Source organism: Hypoxylon trugodes (genome assembly GCF_022578975.1).
Source record: "Hypoxylon trugodes strain CBS 135444 unplaced genomic scaffold F4822scaffold_1, whole genome shotgun sequence".
Lineage (NCBI taxonomy): Eukaryota > Fungi > Ascomycota > Sordariomycetes > Xylariales > Hypoxylaceae > Hypoxylon > Hypoxylon trugodes.
Window position 1 is genome coordinate 2,393,636 of NW_026250016.1, and position 18,133 is coordinate 2,411,768.

Here is an 18,133-nt window from a genome sequence, read left to right on the forward strand (position 1 = left end):
TCTTCCTTCTTTCCAACATCAATTCAACTAAAGGAAATCCCAGAGCGACGGAATAAAGTACCCAACCATTGATTTATATCTCGAACGATACTATTTTAATTGCTACGATGTTGAAAGCCCGCCAACCTAAAGCTTAGATAAAGAGGCTAGGCTCTAATAATTATGACACAATTAATCACATTTAAGGCTGCTCTACGAATCACTAGGAATTGTCTACTTTCAGAGAATTATGCGCGGTTGCATTGATACATCCGATGATCTAATACCTCTAGATGCTATTAAGATGCTTGATTAATGTATAAGTAGAGGTTTAGGTTTAACTCCCATTCAACACCTAAGCCTATGTGTCACTCTTCTTCTTATCCAGCACCCACGAAAGCGCCATGGTACATAGACTTAGAATGCCAAGGATCTAGTCGCCCGCGATGCCATCCTTTCGCGATGGGACATGAGTACAAGGAGGCGAAGTGATTCCTCTAGCCGCCCATCTCATGTACTAATCTACCAGAAACGGTCGTTTACAAACGCCTCGAGATCGAACTCGCCCTCATCCAACTCGTCGACATCCAGCGTCGAGACGAAAATACGTCCGTTTTCAATCACCTCCCCGTCGTCCGTGGTGATCTTGCATTCCGCCATCCGGTACGCGTCGGATTCGTACAAGGCGAGACGGTGAACCTGCACGCCTTTCTCGCATTTCCAGCACATACCCTTGACCACGCCGTCTTCCTTAGGGACTAGGGCTGGGTAGCAACTCCACTTCATGCCTGTGAAGTCTTAGGTTAGTATATCTTGTCCCGATAAATACACTTATAACCATTACTCGAAAATGCGCGAGTAGGGGGATAGGGGGAGTACTTACTTTTCCAACCCTTAATCGAAGCAGGCTTCAACTCCGGCTCTTCATCTAGACGACAGACACGCTTGAGGATGCTGGGAACCTGGAGCGAGCCGTAGAAGAAGAAATAGAAGGGCTCGAAGGTTACAGAGGGGTGCGTATACGCAACCTCTCTTGGGGGGTAGACCCCGGCCCAGTCCGCTAATTGGGCGAGGATATCGCCGGATGCTTCAGAGCGTAGGCCATGAATGCGAAGAATCTCGCGGTTTTTGGCATCTTTTTCTTGGGCCATGGTGGCGTCTATGTAGTTTAGTAGTTTGAAATTGATAATGAAAAATGGTTGTTTTTATTTTTATTTTCTTTTTCTTTTTCTTTTTCTTGATGACAATTATCTGCACAGCAGATGGTGTATTGGGAAGTTCTTAAAAGGTTTCTTGCTCAAGATTGAAGTTTACGATGGCTTGCCATCTTTCCGTCGTGCCTTCCCGGGAATATTTATAGTATGCGTGCTACTAATAAGGTGCAAGCTTAGGCAGGTGCTTAGCCAAGGAGAAGCTTGCTCTATGATATTCATGAAACTATGTTGTTTGTTTTTGGTGCCTGAAGTTTTAGTAGCTTTGTTCCCTAGAAGCTAGGGGGACAAGCATAAGATACTTAGGTAGCTATATATTTTTCATATAAATACGGTTCCTTAAAGACTGGGTCTTTCAGACACATGGGACATGACGTAGCGGCAAAAAGAATAAGTTTTGAAAGCTGCGATGTATAAGACATATCTAGAATCTATATCCAAGCCCCTATTCGTAGGTGTGTCTAAGCGTTTGGATTGACATTGCCACATGACTTAATGCCTACCATATATAAAGGGGCCAATTAGCAACAGTGAATAAGGGAGTGGTTATAGAACTTGCTGTATATTTCCCAGGCGTTCTATGCTAGCAATAAATGGGCTCGATATAGAGCCCCTCAGAAGTTACAGAGATGCATGTTCGCTATGAATATGTTGTATCTCTGGCTTCCACCTAGTACCCTATCTCATAGTAGGCGCATACGAGCCAAACCCAGAAAATGGAAACAAATCCACATTGTACCATCATATCCCAGTTAATAGCCCAATTCTTGGCCTGGGATCTGGTAGGCTGTTCCTCAGGTCCTTCTCCCTAAGTATGACCCGAGATCTTCTTCGGCTCGTACAGCTCCTCCAGATACTTCTCATCTTCCTCCGTCAAAGTCTTTCCCTTGATACCGAGTGCCTCATCGATACGTGCTATGCTTGAGAATCCAATGATAGGGCTAGAGACGCGCTTGTTGATCCAGGCCAAAGCTACGTGGCTCATCGGCCATCCTTTCTTCTCCGCGAGCTCCTGTACGCGCTTGATGATCGTTATGTCAGGTTCGACAGTGCCGTGGGAACCCGGGGAGCTGCTCTTCTCCAGCTTGCTACGCTCAGTCGAGCCAAACTCGGTAGGGGCGCGGGCGAGGTGTCCACGGCAGAGGGGCGCCCAGGGGACTATAACGATAACAAACGTCAGTAACTTGCCTGCTAGAATTCCAAGACAAATCCTAAGGATGATTAAATTACGTACTGAGTCCAACCCCTGTGTCACGGCAGAAACGGTTCATCTCCCTCTCTTCCTCGCGGTACAATAGGTTGTAATGATTTTGCATCGAGATAAACTTGGTCCAGCCATTCTTCTCGGCGACGAACTGCATACGTGCAAAGTTGACCGCCCACATGCTACTAGCCCCTATGTATCGGATCCTGCCACTCTGCACTAGGTCGTGGAGCGCTTTCATGGTTTCTTCAATCGGGGTTTCGGGATCGAATCGGTGGATTTGGAACACGTCAATGTAGTCTGTGTCTAGGCGCTTCAACGATGCTTCGACGGCGTTGAAGATCGCAAGGCGCGACAGGCCATAGTGGTTCACGTAGTCCTTGGAGATCTCGATGGCGTCCTTATGCAGGAAGTGGCGAACTTCAGGGGTCTCGCCGACGGCCCAGAAACACTTGGACATGATAACAACCTTCTCGCGGGGGATATTGTACGTCTTGAGAGCCTTTCCAACAATCCTCTCGCTTGCGCCTTGGGAGTAAACGTTGGCAGTGTCCCAAGTAGTTAACCCGTTATCGTAGGCATGCTTGAGCAGAGGCAGAGCCTAGATAGGAAAAGAACATGTCAGCCAAGTTTTAATACAGTTGATGTTTTATTCACCTGTTCTTCGTCAATAGCCCATGACAGTGCCTTGCTGTCACCAAAACTCATACAGCCGAATACGGGGACGGATATTTTCAAGCCGCTATTACCAAGCTTGCGGTATTCGACCTTGGTGCCCTCTACAGACGCCTTAAGGGATTCGGGGAGAGCAGGAGCAGCCATAGTGAAGGGGTTAAATATGTTATATCGATATGGGATAATTCAATGAGGGTCAGTTAAAGATGCTGCCGGTGCGCGGGATGTCGTTATTTATGTAGCATGAGGTAAATGCATGATGTAGTGGCTAATGGGGTTACAATCAATGTATGTGTAATTTATGAGTGAGTACGCTCGAGTCGCAACCATTCTGGCTGAACTCCAAATACCCCCGCAGCATTTTCAGGGCCGTAGTTTCCTAGTGTGAAGTTATCTCCATCGTTTAGCGCGGGGTTACCGCAACTAAGGTGAAGTTATCACCATCGCGACTGGCAGATCGGGTTATCACCTTGGTTTGCTTGGCTACTTCCCATGTAATGCACTACGCATCGGGAAGGGAAAGACCGAGGATCTCGCATCGACTTAGCGCCTTCTAGCACCAATTAGACCTTATCCGTGTAGACTTAATTCTTATCGATCTCTAAATCTATTGGGTATATCTTGATGGCATCATCGTCCGCATCATTCGGACCATCCGATCGGAGTACGACTAAAATATGCATAAATCTGTCTCAGAATCTTATAACTCCGAGGGACACCAACCTTCTATCCCGCATCCGCCTTACTAATCGATCGTATACACATTCAATGTTTGCTTTTTATGTTCGCTGAATAATGACAATCCAAACCTCCTCTAACCCCGGATACCTTTCTCTATTACCATACTACCAATTCACGGGTCAACAGACGTTGCGCATAGATCGACCGTATTATTCGTGTACGGGTTCTTGTATCCCTATAAATTTGGTTATCAATTGGTTCACTCCCGACTATTTAATTCGGCTAACTTACGATAGACTGGCAACATCCCGTGATGTTGTACACGAAAAGGTTGCATTCCCATATTGGATCAGTGGCCCCCATCTGATGTGCTGAGACGCCTATGTAAAGGACATTAATAATACAATCTCCGATCGAAGACCTTACTAATTCACTCACAATTTGTTCCGACTTGTCCATCAATGTTCATGCAGCACTTTGGTGTGAAGCCCCATGTTTCTCGCGTATGACAGCTGAATGTCCCGACTTGGGTGGCAGCCAATGGCGAGAGAAGCGCGACCGCTAGTAATGCTATCGAAGACTTGGAATACATCTTTGCGGATATCTCGAAGAATTAGAATTCACCTATAAGATCGACTAATTCTGAATGATAAAATCTAGCTGGAATATGATGTGACCGCCTCAGCATCTATTTGTACTACATTTGTAGGTACCCATCACTCTTCCTTCTGTTTTCATCAACATAACAAATTCAAGCGACGCCACTGCAATGGCGCTGCCTCACTTCCTGCCCCTGCTCAATTCACATACGATGAACAGCGTGATATACCTAATACGAGGTCAAAATCTGATATTGAAGCCATGATGGCTTTCTCTATCCAATCGCAACTAGAATAAAACGGCATCATGCCCCACCGCCACAAGCACTAGTAGTAAGCTACTGAGCCAACGAGAGAGGTGGTTGGATCGAGATTTGCCATGGCAGCACGGTCGCATTGAAGATCCTGCCTCCTCTAGCTTCAATATTTGTCGATCACGAAGTTATCGAGCTACGGTCTGTGGTGTTCGGGTGACGTCAACCAATGAGCTGGTTTCAATACAGTTCTATTTCAGGGTATCAGAAGGAAGACCTCACGGAAGTTAATTCATACACAATTGGGTTGTCCTATTTCTGGAGAATTATATGAGCCTCTTCAGCTAATTCAGCTAGTCCGATACCGGGAAGGAGGCATAAATCCCCTACCATGTCATGTGGCCTATGGCTTGCGAAAAATACTAGGAAAAGTCGCTGGTGATACCCATGTGTATTCATCGTATACTGACCGTAGCACGTCACGCCTACAGTTTAAGTTCTGGTACCTGAATAGATTTAACATTGCCCTAAGAATGGACCCGTGGAAAAGAAAACATTGCACACTCCTGATCCATTCCTAGACCGTGGGATCCAATACTCCTAGGAAAACTGGCCCCTCAACAGTAAATCATCATAACCAACCCAAACTTACAAAGGGTATCAAGTACTCCTGAACATACGGCGGATCCAGCCGCTAAGGAGAACCGGTATGATCACGATCCATAATCGTGCATCTTCATCTTTAGTCGACGACTGTCCCTAAAATTCACTGTCCGATAACGACGTGGCCTCCTTCTCGCCAATTGCATCACCCTCGACCAAATTGCGCCCCTCATCTCTTGCCGCTAGAGCTTGGGCGTATTTCTTGTCGGGTCTCGAACCGGCATACATGTTGGGTATCATGAGTACGGGGAAGCCGCCGGCCCTGCCGGTCACACATTGAGCCTTTAAGTGCGCGAGTTGTCTGCCCGCTATGTACCACACGAAGGACGGATATTTTCTGTAGTACATCGCGAAAAAGAACGAAGCCTTCAGAAGATGCCAATTTGAAAGTCCAACATTGACTTGATCCTCCTGCTGAAAGGATCTGATGGTCTTCGAAGAGTTAATCTTCGTTGTAGGGGATATCTTCTGCCATTCATCGTACATGTTGGTGATTTTGGCTTCCCAGTCGCCGCGGGCCTTCGGCCATTTTTGAGCAAAAGCGTCGATATCTTTCTTGAGTTCATCTAAAACTGTTTCCCAAGTCGATTTTTTTACGGCCACTTTACGTTCACTTAACGGTCTTTGAAGTTTTTCATAGTGTCGATAGAATTTTACGAGATCCTCGTCCCAATGTTCAGTATGACCAAGGGATTCATTGAATACTCGCAGCTCTTCCTCAACCGTTGGCTTTCCTACGCTGAACTTGACGTGGTCTATGATATGCGTGGGGTCCCATATTTCGCTCCAACTCTCTTTTTTATACCTCGGATCAGGTGGGTCGGTCCGTCTGAGGGTTTTGCGTAGTCGGGCCCAATCTTGGTCCGTGAAGACTATTCCTTGCTTAGCCCTGTCTACTAAGTGGCTAATGAGGGTGCTCAACAGGATTGCAGCGTTGTCTCGAACCGAATTACGTGCATAGCATAACCTTTCCTTGTAATTCGTACACATGCCAAGGAGGTTCTGCTGCATGTTAAATCTGAATGCTCTCTCGAGGAACTTCGAAGTGATATCACTTTCCCCCATAAGCTTCATAAGCTCAAGGTAGGTCGTGGTCTCTTTATTGACCACGCCCCCATCAAACAGGTTTGGGACATCGGGTACTTCTGCGTTGGAGAAGTTACCCACTATTGTAGGGTCCCAGCAGACCCATGCGATATCACCATCATAATCACCACCAGAAAGCTTGTCAGCAAGGGGCGTGTTGCCTTTGGTGGAGAAGATTATGACATCTTTCAAAAAGCCCAGTTCAGGCTTGAAAACGGCTTTGACTCTTTGTATGTCACTTGGGTAATGCGCAGGAGTCCGCGCAACAAGGACGTCCATACCATGAAGGAAGGTCTCGGAAAATTCCGACCCCTCGTCGGTAAATTTGGAAGAAAACCCAAGGTGAACTTCATCCTCTTCTAAAATACCCAGGAAGTCGACAACCATATATGCGTATGTGGAACGGCCCACTCTCACATTCAGCTTTTCCTGGAGTTCTTCACATTTTGCCTTTCGTAATTTCCAAGCCATGTCGCGTAGAAACGTCAGTTTGGTAGTTTCAAAGCCACTGACTAAGAGAAAAGACATAATGTCTTCTCGACCACTCGGGAGCCCTCCTGTAAACGGCACTTCGTTGACCTTTACATGCTCTGCCCTTCGGCTTGACGGAGCATTCTCGTGAACCCACAGCCTAGATTGGGTGGGATTTTGCATGGCTGCCTTCTGTGCATCAAGTTCTCTTTTGAGACTTTCCTTCATGAACTTTCCAATCTGGTCCTTCATCCGAGATCTATCGATAGCCCTGTCTTCAAGTATAGGGAGAAGTTGAAGATTGAGGTTCGCGGACTTGAGCTCCCAAGGCTCGTTACGCACTTCAAATGTACGATGGTCCTCTTCTACGTAGTCGCATTTCCACTTTCGTTGGGAAGGATATGTCTCTATCCAAATTTCGTCACCAGTATCACTAGTGTCCCGAATCCAGAACCCCTTTGCACTACCGAACCGGCCCTGAAAACCTGCTGGTAAGTCTTGCAGACCCATGGCATTGGTTATAGCTCGGGCAAGGCCATGTGACATGCGGGCAATACCATCATTCATGACCTGCCCAGTGGGAGAAAGGATATCTTGGGGAATATGCCGGATTTGGTCAGGTTGGACAACAGCAGTGGGATGTGTACGACTTAGACCTAGAACTATCAACAAAACATGTCTAGAAAGACAACCCGGATGCATGAGACCTACCTAACGCGATTCGAGAAAAGAGCTTCAATATCGACTGACTCTGGTTATTGGGGACTTGTAAAAGCCAATCAATGAGGCTTTCCCGCCCCATTTTGGTATGCATGTTCGCTGGTTCACCCTTGGGTGACCAGCGGTCTCCTGTTGCTAAACGGTGGAAATCATTGCCATCTTCGGCAAACAGGTACACCCGCTCTTGATGGATTGTTTTTACCTGCGGCCCCAGCGTATTCTCATTGTTGATTTTCTTGGGTAGGGAAGGCTTGATGAAGAATGGTGTCCAAACCCGACTGAGTAATACGTGGGTATCATTGACTAACCATTTCTGGATATTGTCTAAGGCAGATTCACCCAAGTTCTTCATATCTTGGGAGGCCAATGATGGTATCACAAGTTCAAGGAATCGATCAGACGCAAACCTACGACTGAGACGATGGGGGAGATCCATTTTGAGCGGGTTGAGCCTGAGAATGAACAAGGGCCCGCTCTTAGATGTGTTCACAGTGAGTGACGCACTGAGAGTAACTACTTGATCAATGGTGCCAAATTTATCGTTCAGGGCAGCCGTCCATGCATCAGGTCTGGACTTTTCCGGGAAACTCTTGCCTCGAAATACAGGTAATGCTTGAAGCCGTGTCCATAAAGCCTTTTGATCGGTGAATGATGGGTCGTACTCGAGGCGCAAGTCATCCGTCGAAACCCCACAATGTAGGGCGACTCTTAGGATTTCCCAACGAACTACAAATGGAGCGTGTTCATAGTGAGCAGGAAGGGCCGCTAGTTACAATTAATATCAGTTCCTTTTTCAGAAGGAAAGGGAAAGGGAGACGCTTACGCCAAACGTTATGAAGCCGTTCCCCAAAGCCTTGACTAGTCGTATCGATAACACGTGGTGGCATACTACCAATTTTCTCTTTTATAGGAGAAGGCACCGGAGAAATTGAAGGCGACGCTAGAGTCGGGGAAGGTATGTCATAAGAACCTCGGATCTCTTGCTCCGATGGACGACTGCATTCTGAATAGGCTGGTGGCTTCTCCTTAAGAAGCTCCCTCACGTCTTGTTGAAGATTTTCATTATTCTGTTCATGGTAGTCAAAAGAAATTTTTAAAGCCCGTTCAGTGCTTGACGATGGCGCCAATGGATCAGAGTTAGGTCCTAGTGGGTGCGATAGCTGCATGAACGGAAGCTTCAGGCTTTCCTGACTGCTCGCTGGAATAGTTGTTTGGGTTTCTGGAAATGGCTTATGATCACCACGATCAGAGAACACCCGTGAGTCAGTTGTTATTTCACTTGTATTTAGAGACTTGGTTGATTCATACTTTCGGCCGTTTCGCTGTTTATTTCGGCCTTCACTTGACGTGGACCGGCTATAAATCTGGCCTCTATCCAGGGTCGAAAGTACACTTTCTGGTCTTTCATAATCGTCCGGGTCACATTCTGTATCAATCTCAGATGGAGAACTTCTTGTCTTCTTCGAGGCCGAACTCTCCTCTGAATCATCGGAGTGTCGCTTCGAACGTCGCCTCCTCCTCGTCGGAGAAAGGGGTTCATCATACAAAGAAGAACGTGATGATATGTCTGTTGAGCTATTATCATCTATTATAGCTCTAAGGAGCTCAATCAGTTGTTGCCTCTCTGGTTCTGAGGTTGCACGGGGTAAATTTCTTGGACGAGGTGTCAGATCGATGTCGGCATTTGGTTTTCTTACCCACTTAGAGTGGATTTGCTGAGCACCTTGATCAAACAAGAATTGGATTTCTGTATGCCTTCCTCTAAAGTATTGTACCTTTAGAAGCTCGTAGTAACGTAACTCGGAATAAAAGGGCAAGGCCTTCTTCTTCTGCGGAGAAACGTTCGTCGGCGAACGTCTCAGATTGAGATTATAGGTGTTGGAAAACTCGAGAAACCATAGGTCGAATTCGTCGACGTTTAGCCGTCTCTTCGATGGCGTTACCGGTGGCTCCAGATTTGGTGCCATTGTTCAATTCGCAGCCCGAACGGCGGGTCACCTAAAGGCTAAATTCGGACGCTACCTGGTATCTAGGCCATATTAGCTTTCTGGTCCAATCAGTGCTATCATCGGCGTTGCACACCTTACTAAGGGTAGGTTTGTGTGCACAACAGCGGAGAGGGGTGACAAGGAAATACAAGGTAGCTAAGAAACCTAGTCTCATCAAATCCCGAGCCCCCACTGCGAAGGGTTTGTCTCAAGTAAAAGGAATCCCTTCTACCCCAGTTAGTGTTTAATTGGATGGTGTCAACTAACACTAGCTCAATCGCTACCCATAGCAGGTGTGGAGCAAAGCTTAGAAGAAGAGGAAGGTGAGACGTTGAGGCACCTTAATTGGTGGTAGATCGATCGAGATAGCGGGGGGGTTAGAGTTTACATACCTAGGAATGCACTATAGTTTACCGCCTAGTAACAACGACCCCGACCAGGACTATGTCTAGGAAAGCACGATGGGAGTTAAACAGGTGAAGAACGTGTTAATACCAAGTCGGGAGCACTGGAGCATTTTACATTGAAATGGGGCGCTCAACTAATCGGGTATAGCGCATCTGCTGCTTTTGCTCGGGCTCAACTCAGAAAACGGTACTCCAAAACGAACGAGTTCTACCGTTCATGAGAAAACAACAATTGGGTCGTTGTAACTATTCGAGGTGAACCCCGCGAAGGTTGATACCTAATTCGTTCAAATCTGGTTAACATGCCATTCGCGCAGGCGTCAAGATACAGTATTTCCCAATATACAATTCACGGGTACGACTCTCAGCCTGCGCTATCTATTTATCGTGGTATTTTATCAAAACCTGAGGTGGGCAAGATAGGCGTTGATGGCTTCATTTAAAATCCTTCTGCCACTCTTTTTATTTCAGATGTGCGTAACATACATATATGTATGTATGAAATTACACCTACTTTAGCGCCAGAATAAATCCGTCAAGAATTTTTAGCATACGCCCTTTCCGACATGCGAGAGTCCTACTTTGTCTGCTTCGATATGTATTTCCAATCTGGTGGCTTTCCGACCAATATCGTGCGCCACTACCATATTGAGAACAGAGCGCCAATGCTTTCCGTAGCGCTGCCATTACGCTTACCAGCAACCAATAGGACTTAGAAAATGTAGAGTTGCTCTTCTTTAGGCCCCCTGTCTAATCTGCTTGAATTGCAAGATAAAAATAAGATTTTAGTAGACAATTCGCCCGATGATGAGGCATTGACTTTTCATAAAGCTGCTGTTCGAGGTTCAACTGGCTGAGTATAAAACCCCGGGCACTAGCCAAGAATTCAGTAACGGTACAGAGACACTGTGAAGGAGGGCAAGACTGCATGCTGCATGGTATAATTTGACTGTCCTACCACGGCAAACGAGCCATGGGAGTCCTGCCGACCTGACTCGCCAGGTTTGATTGAAGAGGACTACCCGCATCGCTAGTTCTAAAGAGAGGTGCGATCCAATTGGTAGTCTCATTATTTGGCGCTGTAGATAGTCCTTTGGTGGCTGTTACGCTCGGTCCGTTGATGCAGCCACATGAGCTTCGAATCCAATATGCCCAATCGTCTCGCAGGGTAGGATTACGCTCGCTATATCGGTACGAATGGAACCCGGAGTTACCGTCTAAACTCAAGTGAGACTCTAAAGAAGGCAAGCTAGCTAGCCCTGACAACATTCTTGTGTGGTTTCTTTTGGTACAAGTCCCTAATCATATCCGATGCGTGACCATTGTGCATCCCTGTGAGTAACTATGACCTCCTTCTTCAGTCATATATATAATCCCATCGACATGTATTATGGTCTCCTTGCTGAAACGTAAAATTACTCGGAAATTGTTTTGGTGCGTGGGAAATCCAGTATATAAAAAGCAAAAATTAGGCTTAAATGTCACCGCAGGCTTAAAGCGGCGTGATTTAGGCTCACAGGCTCGCATTAGGCGCGGAATGGCCCGAGCTTGAAGAGTGGAGTATCAAATCGTGCATCTAGGAGTAGATTGCGGGGGGGGGGACCTTGAAAATTCCCCTGCCGTTTGAAGGCCGGGTATGTTTTTCCGTTGGCTGGTAAGTGATGGAGACCGGCAACAGCTGCGACGGGCTGCAATGAGTTTATGTGGGTCTCGGAAAGTTCGGAGTCTTCTTCGAAGGGAAGTGCCAAGACCCTGTCGGTTGATTTCTGACACTCGCAAACTCGCAAGCCGCAGAGAACCATTCTATCGAACTTTCTGCCCCGCTCCATCAAACAACGATCCTAAGGATCTTCGGCCTTCGGGATTCTTGTCTAAATGCTCTTTCGCCCTTTGATCACCACACGCAGCAAGCCTTGCTGATCTTGTTTAACCCATTACCTTTCAGTAATCTGACGCTAATACGCTAACATCCGGACCCCCTGATCGGCTACCAGACCCGAGCTGTAGGATTCTGCTCATCCATTGGAAGCCTTAGAAGCCTTGGCCTTTGAGGCGAGGCCGAAACTCCAAACCCACGTTGTGCACGCCGCACGCCTTACGCCTTGTCCGGCGGGGTTTGTCTCATAAGACAATTTTGACCGCCGCTCATGTCATCCGAGCAAGACATCAATCAGGTCCCTATCCAGGACCTGACCCCTGAACAAGCCAGTCATATCATCCATTCCCATCGTAAAGTGCGATATGGTACGTTCACCCAATTCATTGCGTGCACTTGTCTAAACTGTTTGCGACTTGGTTTGTCTTATTTCAAGCTAGTGGCGTACGTTGGCTTACCCGGTGGCTTTTTCTAGGTACGGCATGCTGGCCATGCAGGTGTGTGACGACTAATTATCGCGTCACTTCATATTATACCAGAATCAAGTTTAAACTAAAGATCTATTTAGGCAACGGAAGGTGAAATGCGACAATAAGCAACCATGTGAAAACTGTGTCAAGAGGGAGCATCCACAGTTGTGTTCTTATAAGCCCAATCGCTCGAGTGCCTCCAAACAGGCTTCGGTGTCTGCTGAGGGTAGCCAGGGGAAGAAAAGGCCCCATTCTCCCGATGGTAGTATCAGCAACGACCAGGGCAGTGATCATCAGCCCGAGGGGTGGTCTCAAGCAATAGGTGTGCTCTATGAAGTATCCAAGATACCCAGGTATCTAGATATGCTGACCGTCATGTATCAAAAAGACGAACCAGACGCTGGAGAAACCGTGCGTTATGTTGGACAGAACAGTATTCCCGCGCTATTACGAGATCAGCCATCCCCAATAGAGACTAAGGATGGAGTTGACATACGCCGTGATATGCGCCCGATCCTCGGGCTTGACAATTCTGCCCCCTTCCCGTTGATGTCGTCGAAACATCTCGACCGATTAACGCAAGACATCTTCTCCGAACTTCCCTCAGATCGTGAGGTGATGATGTACGTATCCAGGACGCATGACCAATTTTGTCTCTACCGTCGCTATACTAATTCATTTTGATCAGCTTATTTCGGGCTTATAAAGAAATTACACATCCATTTTGGGGATTTGTTGTTGATATTGATGACCTAGAATCTCGCATTATGATCTATCTCGAGGAGCGGGCCAAAAATGCTCGGGAAAATAGCAAATCAAACCGGCGCGTCTCTGCCTCGTGGCTAGCCATCCTCTTCTCCGTTATGGCCGTTGGTTCTCAGTATCGTGACTCGCCTTATCATATTCGGACGCGGGATGCGCAGAGATATGTTCAAATATCATTTCACTTTCTCAGGCTAGGAAATTTCTTACTACGGTATGCTAAGTGTTAACGATTTAATGGTCACTTTATATCTGACATCAACACAGGCCGAATTTAGATTCAATTCAAGCTCTCCTTTTGACAGGATTCTGTCTTTTAAATGATATGAAGGCTGAAGCATCCTGGGCTTTGATTGGTATGACTTGCCGATTAGCGCAGTCGCTTGGTCTTCACAGGGCTGTAACACAAGATGAAGCCGGCTCGACTGAGATGTCGGTGAAAACATATGTGCGCAGGAAGTTATGGTAAGAATATGCCTATTACTCCAAGCCCTAGCTGCTAATGATAACTAGGTGGACTTGCTTATGGCATGATACATTGACATCGCTGTCTTTTGATCGGTAGGTACCCTCGCTGGATACAATAGCAATGATTATCGCTCATCAATGTTTTAGTCCTAATATGACCAATATCCAATGCTGCCCGATTCCATTATCACCAAGCTCCTCTGTGGAGGGCTTTTCGTATCTGGAGGCGATGTACCATCTTTGCGAAACAATTTCGCAGAAGCTTAATCCTGACGCGTCTGACGATTATTCGTATGAAACGATCCTCGAGAATTGTCGGGCCGTCGAGTCTATTCGCGAGCGAGTTTACCCGCAATTACGCAGTAAGGAAGCCTGCAAGAGCGTAGTGGACAAGCTACAGCACTATGCTATACGTTTACATACTGCCTTCGTGGTTTCTGTATGCTGTCGACCGGCTCTTCGTCGAGATTGCGCTAGGCTAGCAGCTGCTGAAAAGAAGGCATTGGCCGATAAATGCAAAGACAACCTAACCGAGACAGTGCGGATGTTTTTGTCAATGCACCAATTGTCATTTATACCTACTCGAAGTTGGGCTTTCACCTACCACGGGCTTTCTTCTGCTGTACTCCTTGGTATATTGTGCGAGACAAAGCTAGACCCAGAGGTCCGGCAGCTTCAAGGAGATCTCATTTCAGCTCTTTCGGCTGCAGCCGCCAAGGAGCAAACAAGTCCTACTCCCGATCACATTCGTAAGATTGATAGAGATATTGAATTGTCTGGCCCCCTCTCCCGAGCATTGACCGCATTGAAGAATATATATGATTATGGATCTTTACATGGAGCATCCGGAATCAAAAGCGAGAGCGCGTCCGGTACTCGTACACCGACTGGAATTACCGTCCCCCAGACTCTTCAAAATATCAACCCCCAATTCCGCCTACAGCCGGGTTACGACAGGCATCAAGATGCTGCTCTTGCCATGGCAGAGCTTCAAAATGGAAATAACCTTCCTGATTTCACAACGTATGTCTCGACGAATCTATCAACTGCACTCTACGTACTAATAAGTGAATGCAGAACTATGCCATACCAAGCACCAATCCAGCAGGCAATAGGGATACCGGATCTAAGCCAGCTGGATCCCACAACTCTAGCTCCCATGGACCTTTACGATTCAATATTTTGGGGTGAGTTATCATACCCACGTAGAGTTCTTCAGATACTAATGAGCAGCCTTGACAGAGTCACCAGACCCATTCTACGCGGGAGCTGACATGAATTTTGACTTTCTTCCACAGGCACCTCCTGGGCAATCCCAACAACAATTCTACTTTTAGAATTATATGATGGAGCATATGTAGGGCCCCCAATCTTAACCGAACTGGCGATCTAGGCTCTATCTTAATTTTCTGCTATTATTTTCATGACAGTGATGTTGATTCTCAAACCCAAATGTCGGTTTACGAAAAGTTATTTCCCAGTTGACGAGATAACAAGGGTGTTGTATATTGGAGTTGGTCGAATGATCGTCATGATTGAGGCTTACTGGTGTCTATGAATCTCTTGTATCTATACTTTTTACCTTCGCCTTAGATATCCATTGTCGTTAGCATCAATTAATTAAAGTATATCCAACCAACAGGCATGAATTCATGGACCTCTTCCTATTTGTAGTCGTTTCATAAATCTACCTAAGTCTAGACAGTCGTATGAATTATCTAGTCTCTTCTATTCAATATAATTCGTCTAGCAAAACCTTGCATATCGCTATGCACTTCTCTTCTTCTAATCTCTGCGCCACCAACTGCAGGCTTACGGGCATTCCGTGAACCGTCTCGGGGTTATCTATTTAAACTTAGCATGCGAGCCGTTAAATAAGTGAATCGCAACTTTTAATAACTACTTACAGTCGGATCGTATGCTCTTATCCAGATCCGAGAGAGGCTTGAACATTTCGTCCCATGGGACGTCGATGGCCTTGTCGACAATGACACCGGTGGGGAAGGATATGCAGGAGTAGTCCAACACGTTGAAAACACCGGTATAACCAACTAAGACAATCGCAATTAGCCATTTAATGATATAATAGAGAAAAGGGAACGTAGAACGATAAGCTTACCATGACTAAACTTGCCGTTCTCTACGCTACTATACGGCGTCGTGGGACATAACAACGCATCGATACCCGCGGCTCGCCATCGGTCCAAGTACCGCTTCTGGTATCCTTGGCGCTCGAGATGCAACTCCCAGTATTCGAGTGCCCCGAGTTCGCGCCTGTTCTCGTACATGCTCATTTCCGGGCGCACTGGCTCTCCGGTTCGTTCTAATTCCCGCTTAATCGCCTTGGCACCGTCCGCTACGAACATCCGGCTTAATAGCTGTAGACCCTGACCTTGGTCCTCTGACGACCATTCTATTATTTCGTGTCCGGCGGCCTTTAATTGATCTACCACTCGATCAATAGCCCGCGATACCGGCGGCGTAGGTCTTGCCATGCCATCGTCCCGCATAACCCCGATCTTCAATTTTGCTGGTAGATTAACAGGGCGCCAGGGGATCGGTAGACACCTTGGGTCAACGTTCCAAGGCTCCGCATCAATTACCGTCTTGCTATAAAACTCCAAATCCTCAATCGTTTGCGTCAGCGGGCCATTGACTGATTGCACGGCCTCTTGCCCAGGCATACCCGATCGACACCTCAACGTCGGAAACCTGCCAAAGCTGGGCCGTAGGGTAAACGTCCCTGTGCAAGCGGCCGGAATACGCAATGATCCGCCGATATCCGTACCAACACCCAACGGACTGCCCTTAAACGCAAGAAGTGCAGTTTCGCCACCCGAACTACCACCGCTCGTCAATTTACGATTCAGAGGATTGACAGTGCGTCCGAAGACCCAATTAACAGTCTCCGCGATCATCATAGCCGTCGGCACATTAGTTTTAACATAAAACACAGCCCCCGCCTCACGAAGAATATCTGCAAGAACCGCATCATACGGCGCCGGATCGCCGACATGCGAAGCAAAGCCCACAGTAGCATCAAGACCCTTAAGATTGAAGTTATCCTTCAACGAAATCGGCAATCCATGCAATGGTCCCACAGGCTTGCCCGTACGCGCAAGATGTTCATCAAGCTGCTTCGCAGTAGAAAGCGCACGTTCGAAACAAGTCTCCGATAAACAATTCGTCAACTGATGCGCAGCAACAGCACGCTTACAGAAAGCACGTGTCACAGTTTCGGATCTCAACGCGCCGGAGGTGAGTTTCGAGAGAAGTTGAAGTGCGGTCTGGTTCGTGATATCGAGTTCTTCGGGCGTAAACCATCCCGATGTTTCCGGGAACCCGGTTACGTCGTCCTGGTCTGCGGGCGGTAGGAGATGGTTTGGAATACGCCATTCTTCGGGTAATGAGGCTTCGAGTTGTTGGCGCTTTTTGGCCGCTAGCTCTTCCCAGTTTCCTTTTGACATTTTTGCTGGTGTTAAAACTCCGGATGCTGTATGGGAAAGTTATGATCCTTCGGAGATTTAGATAAATACGGCGATGTCAGTGTAACGTTTAGCTCGTGGGGCTTCGGAAGGAGAGATGTTGTCACAGCTAGGCGTGGATACTAATAGACTTAATGTAGGAAACAATAATTATAATAATTCATATAAGGAAGTTATATCACAATGTCTAAAGTTATAATACAGTTATAGGATGAATAATGATGCTTTTAAAGAGATAGGGGATTGACTCCGAACCGCATCGGACTTATCCGATATCGTTGGCATCGTGAGGAGCTGCCTAGGAAGAGTGCTGTCCTGCTACGCCGCAATTCACCGGTCGTGTCACGCTAATGAAGGCCGACTTTGGGCCTTTGTTCTCCGCTTGCGAGGACGCACTTTCGGCCAGCTATCTATACGTAATGCTAATGATGATGTAAACTTGCGAATTAGTAGAATATAAAATATTGGAGGAGAGAAGCTGAACATTAATTGTTATCAGTAATATCTCGTCGGCGTAAAAAAATTGTTATCTCATCGCTGGCATTCGGAGTATCCATTTCGAAAGACGCATCTGGATGGGGCTACACAACACTTGAAAAGAATGATCACAATTACCGAGGATACGATCTGATGTTTTCCCTCCTCTTCTCCAATCTCCAAAACAATAGTTTGCTTGGTAGATTGAATTAGTTAACTGCCAAACCCCTCACGTTAAGAACCTGTATTTGTAGAAGGCCGAAGCGAAGGAAAATTACCTAGGAAGAAAGAAAGAAGGAACTAATTTTTAGGGGGCCAAGGCTCTTCCAAGGCGCTATCTCTTACGTAGTGTATTTCGACCCCGGACTCTGGATCCCCCCCTTCTACATGTACCCTTGTAGGACCCCTGAAAGGTATTTCGCCTCCCTACCACCACCACCACACGTCCACATGCCAGTTTTCCTATCCGCTCTACCAGTCCGGTCTATCTCAGCTGCTAGCTCCCAATAATAAAAGGTCATTTCCTTATCTCGAATTCCCCCGCAAATTCCGGCATCGTGGATCTCGGTCCTTGACCTGCAGATAGCTAGCCGAGCAAGGAACCTCGTCAGGCTAGGGCCAATTTTCCACAATGGGAAGAGAGGTCTGGAATCTTAC

General features: G+C 46.9%; 6 protein-coding genes across 6 annotated transcripts; 1 reads left to right on the top strand and 5 right to left on the bottom strand.

Annotated features, from left to right (window-relative positions):
- Window positions 1-18: 18 nt before the first annotated feature.
- On the bottom strand, window positions 19-1,338 carry F4822DRAFT_385848 (uncharacterized protein). Its single transcript, XM_051456660.1, has 2 exons — window positions 863-1,338; window positions 19-767 (listed from the first exon to the last, which is right to left on the bottom strand). The coding sequence occupies exons 1-2, from the start codon at window positions 1,128-1,130 to the stop codon at window positions 502-504; spliced, it is 534 nt and encodes a 177-aa protein (XP_051319560.1). The 5' UTR covers window positions 1,131-1,338; the 3' UTR covers window positions 19-501.
- Window positions 1,339-1,805: 467 nt separating this feature from the next.
- On the bottom strand, window positions 1,806-3,542 carry F4822DRAFT_25278 (aldo/keto reductase). The gene is made up of 3 exons (XM_051454466.1): window positions 3,052-3,542; window positions 2,425-2,995; window positions 1,806-2,348 (listed from the first exon to the last, which is right to left on the bottom strand). The coding sequence occupies exons 1-3, from the start codon at window positions 3,214-3,216 to the stop codon at window positions 1,999-2,001; spliced, it is 1,086 nt and encodes a 361-aa protein (XP_051319561.1). The 5' UTR covers window positions 3,217-3,542; the 3' UTR covers window positions 1,806-1,998.
- F4822DRAFT_25277 (uncharacterized protein) lies at window positions 3,543-4,855 on the bottom strand. The gene is made up of 4 exons (XM_051454465.1): window positions 4,189-4,855; window positions 4,042-4,130; window positions 3,793-3,985; window positions 3,543-3,739 (listed from the first exon to the last, which is right to left on the bottom strand). Exons 1-3 carry the CDS (start codon window positions 4,340-4,342, stop codon window positions 3,923-3,925), a joined length of 306 nt encoding a protein of 101 aa, XP_051319562.1. The 5' UTR covers window positions 4,343-4,855; the 3' UTR covers window positions 3,543-3,739; window positions 3,793-3,922.
- Window positions 4,856-5,362: 507 nt separating this feature from the next.
- F4822DRAFT_424252 (RNA dependent RNA polymerase-domain-containing protein) lies at window positions 5,363-9,510 on the bottom strand (the record flags this gene model as incomplete). Its single annotated transcript, XM_051460117.1, has 3 exons — window positions 5,363-7,479; window positions 7,535-8,308; window positions 8,367-9,510. The coding sequence occupies 3 exons, from the start codon at window positions 9,508-9,510 to the stop codon at window positions 5,363-5,365; spliced, it is 4,035 nt and encodes a 1,344-aa protein (XP_051319563.1).
- Window positions 9,511-11,926: 2,416 nt separating this feature from the next.
- F4822DRAFT_25292 (fungal-specific transcription factor domain-containing protein) lies at window positions 11,927-15,393 on the top strand. Its single transcript, XM_051454473.1, has 10 exons — window positions 11,927-12,182; window positions 12,290-12,311; window positions 12,383-12,606; window positions 12,673-12,907; window positions 12,973-13,260; window positions 13,314-13,511; window positions 13,560-13,607; window positions 13,662-14,537; window positions 14,592-14,701; window positions 14,748-15,393. The coding sequence occupies exons 1-10, from the start codon at window positions 12,086-12,088 to the stop codon at window positions 14,849-14,851; spliced, it is 2,202 nt and encodes a 733-aa protein (XP_051319564.1). The 5' UTR covers window positions 11,927-12,085; the 3' UTR covers window positions 14,852-15,393.
- Window positions 15,247-16,981, bottom strand: F4822DRAFT_424254 (amidase; the record flags this gene model as incomplete). The annotated part of the gene is made up of 3 exons (XM_051460118.1): window positions 15,247-15,359; window positions 15,422-15,565; window positions 15,634-16,981. The coding sequence occupies 3 exons, from the start codon at window positions 16,979-16,981 to the stop codon at window positions 15,247-15,249; spliced, it is 1,605 nt and encodes a 534-aa protein (XP_051319565.1).
- Window positions 16,982-18,133: the final 1,152 nt, after the last annotated feature.

What these genes read in the sequence shown, in the direction of transcription:
- F4822DRAFT_385848 (XM_051456660.1), bottom strand. Translation starts at nt 1,130, where the DNA reads ATGGCCCAAGAAAAAGATGCCAAAAACCGCGAGATTCTTCGCATTCAT. An exon ending in TTCGATTAAGGGTTGGAAAA is followed by an intron (nt 768 to 862) that starts GTAAGTACTCCC and finishes AAGACTTCACAG; the next exon opens with GCATGAAGTGGAGTTGCTAC.
- F4822DRAFT_25278 (XM_051454466.1), bottom strand. Translation starts at nt 3,216, where the DNA reads ATGGCTGCTCCTGCTCTCCCCGAATCCCTTAAGGCGTCTGTAGAGGGC. An exon ending in GGGCTATTGACGAAGAACAG is followed by an intron (nt 2,996 to 3,051) that starts GTGAATAAAACA and finishes TTTCCTATCTAG; the next exon opens with GCTCTGCCTCTGCTCAAGCA. An exon ending in TGACACAGGGGTTGGACTCA is followed by an intron (nt 2,349 to 2,424) that starts GTACGTAATTTA and finishes TTATCGTTATAG; the next exon opens with TCCCCTGGGCGCCCCTCTGC.
- F4822DRAFT_25277 (XM_051454465.1), bottom strand. Translation starts at nt 4,342, where the DNA reads ATGTATTCCAAGTCTTCGATAGCATTACTAGCGGTCGCGCTTCTCTCG. An exon ending in TGGACAAGTCGGAACAAATT is followed by an intron (nt 4,131 to 4,188) that starts GTGAGTGAATTA and finishes TCCTTTACATAG; the next exon opens with GCGTCTCAGCACATCAGATG. An exon ending in CGGGATGTTGCCAGTCTATC is followed by an intron (nt 3,986 to 4,041) that starts GTAAGTTAGCCG and finishes CCAAATTTATAG; the next exon opens with GGATACAAGAACCCGTACAC.
- F4822DRAFT_25292 (XM_051454473.1), top strand. Translation starts at nt 12,086, where the DNA reads ATGTCATCCGAGCAAGACATCAATCAGGTCCCTATCCAGGACCTGACC. An exon ending in CCATCGTAAAGTGCGATATG is followed by an intron (nt 12,183 to 12,289) that starts GTACGTTCACCC and finishes GGCTTTTTCTAG; the next exon opens with GTACGGCATGCTGGCCATGC. An exon ending in AACCTTCCTGATTTCACAAC is followed by an intron (nt 14,538 to 14,591) that starts GTATGTCTCGAC and finishes AAGTGAATGCAG; the next exon opens with AACTATGCCATACCAAGCAC.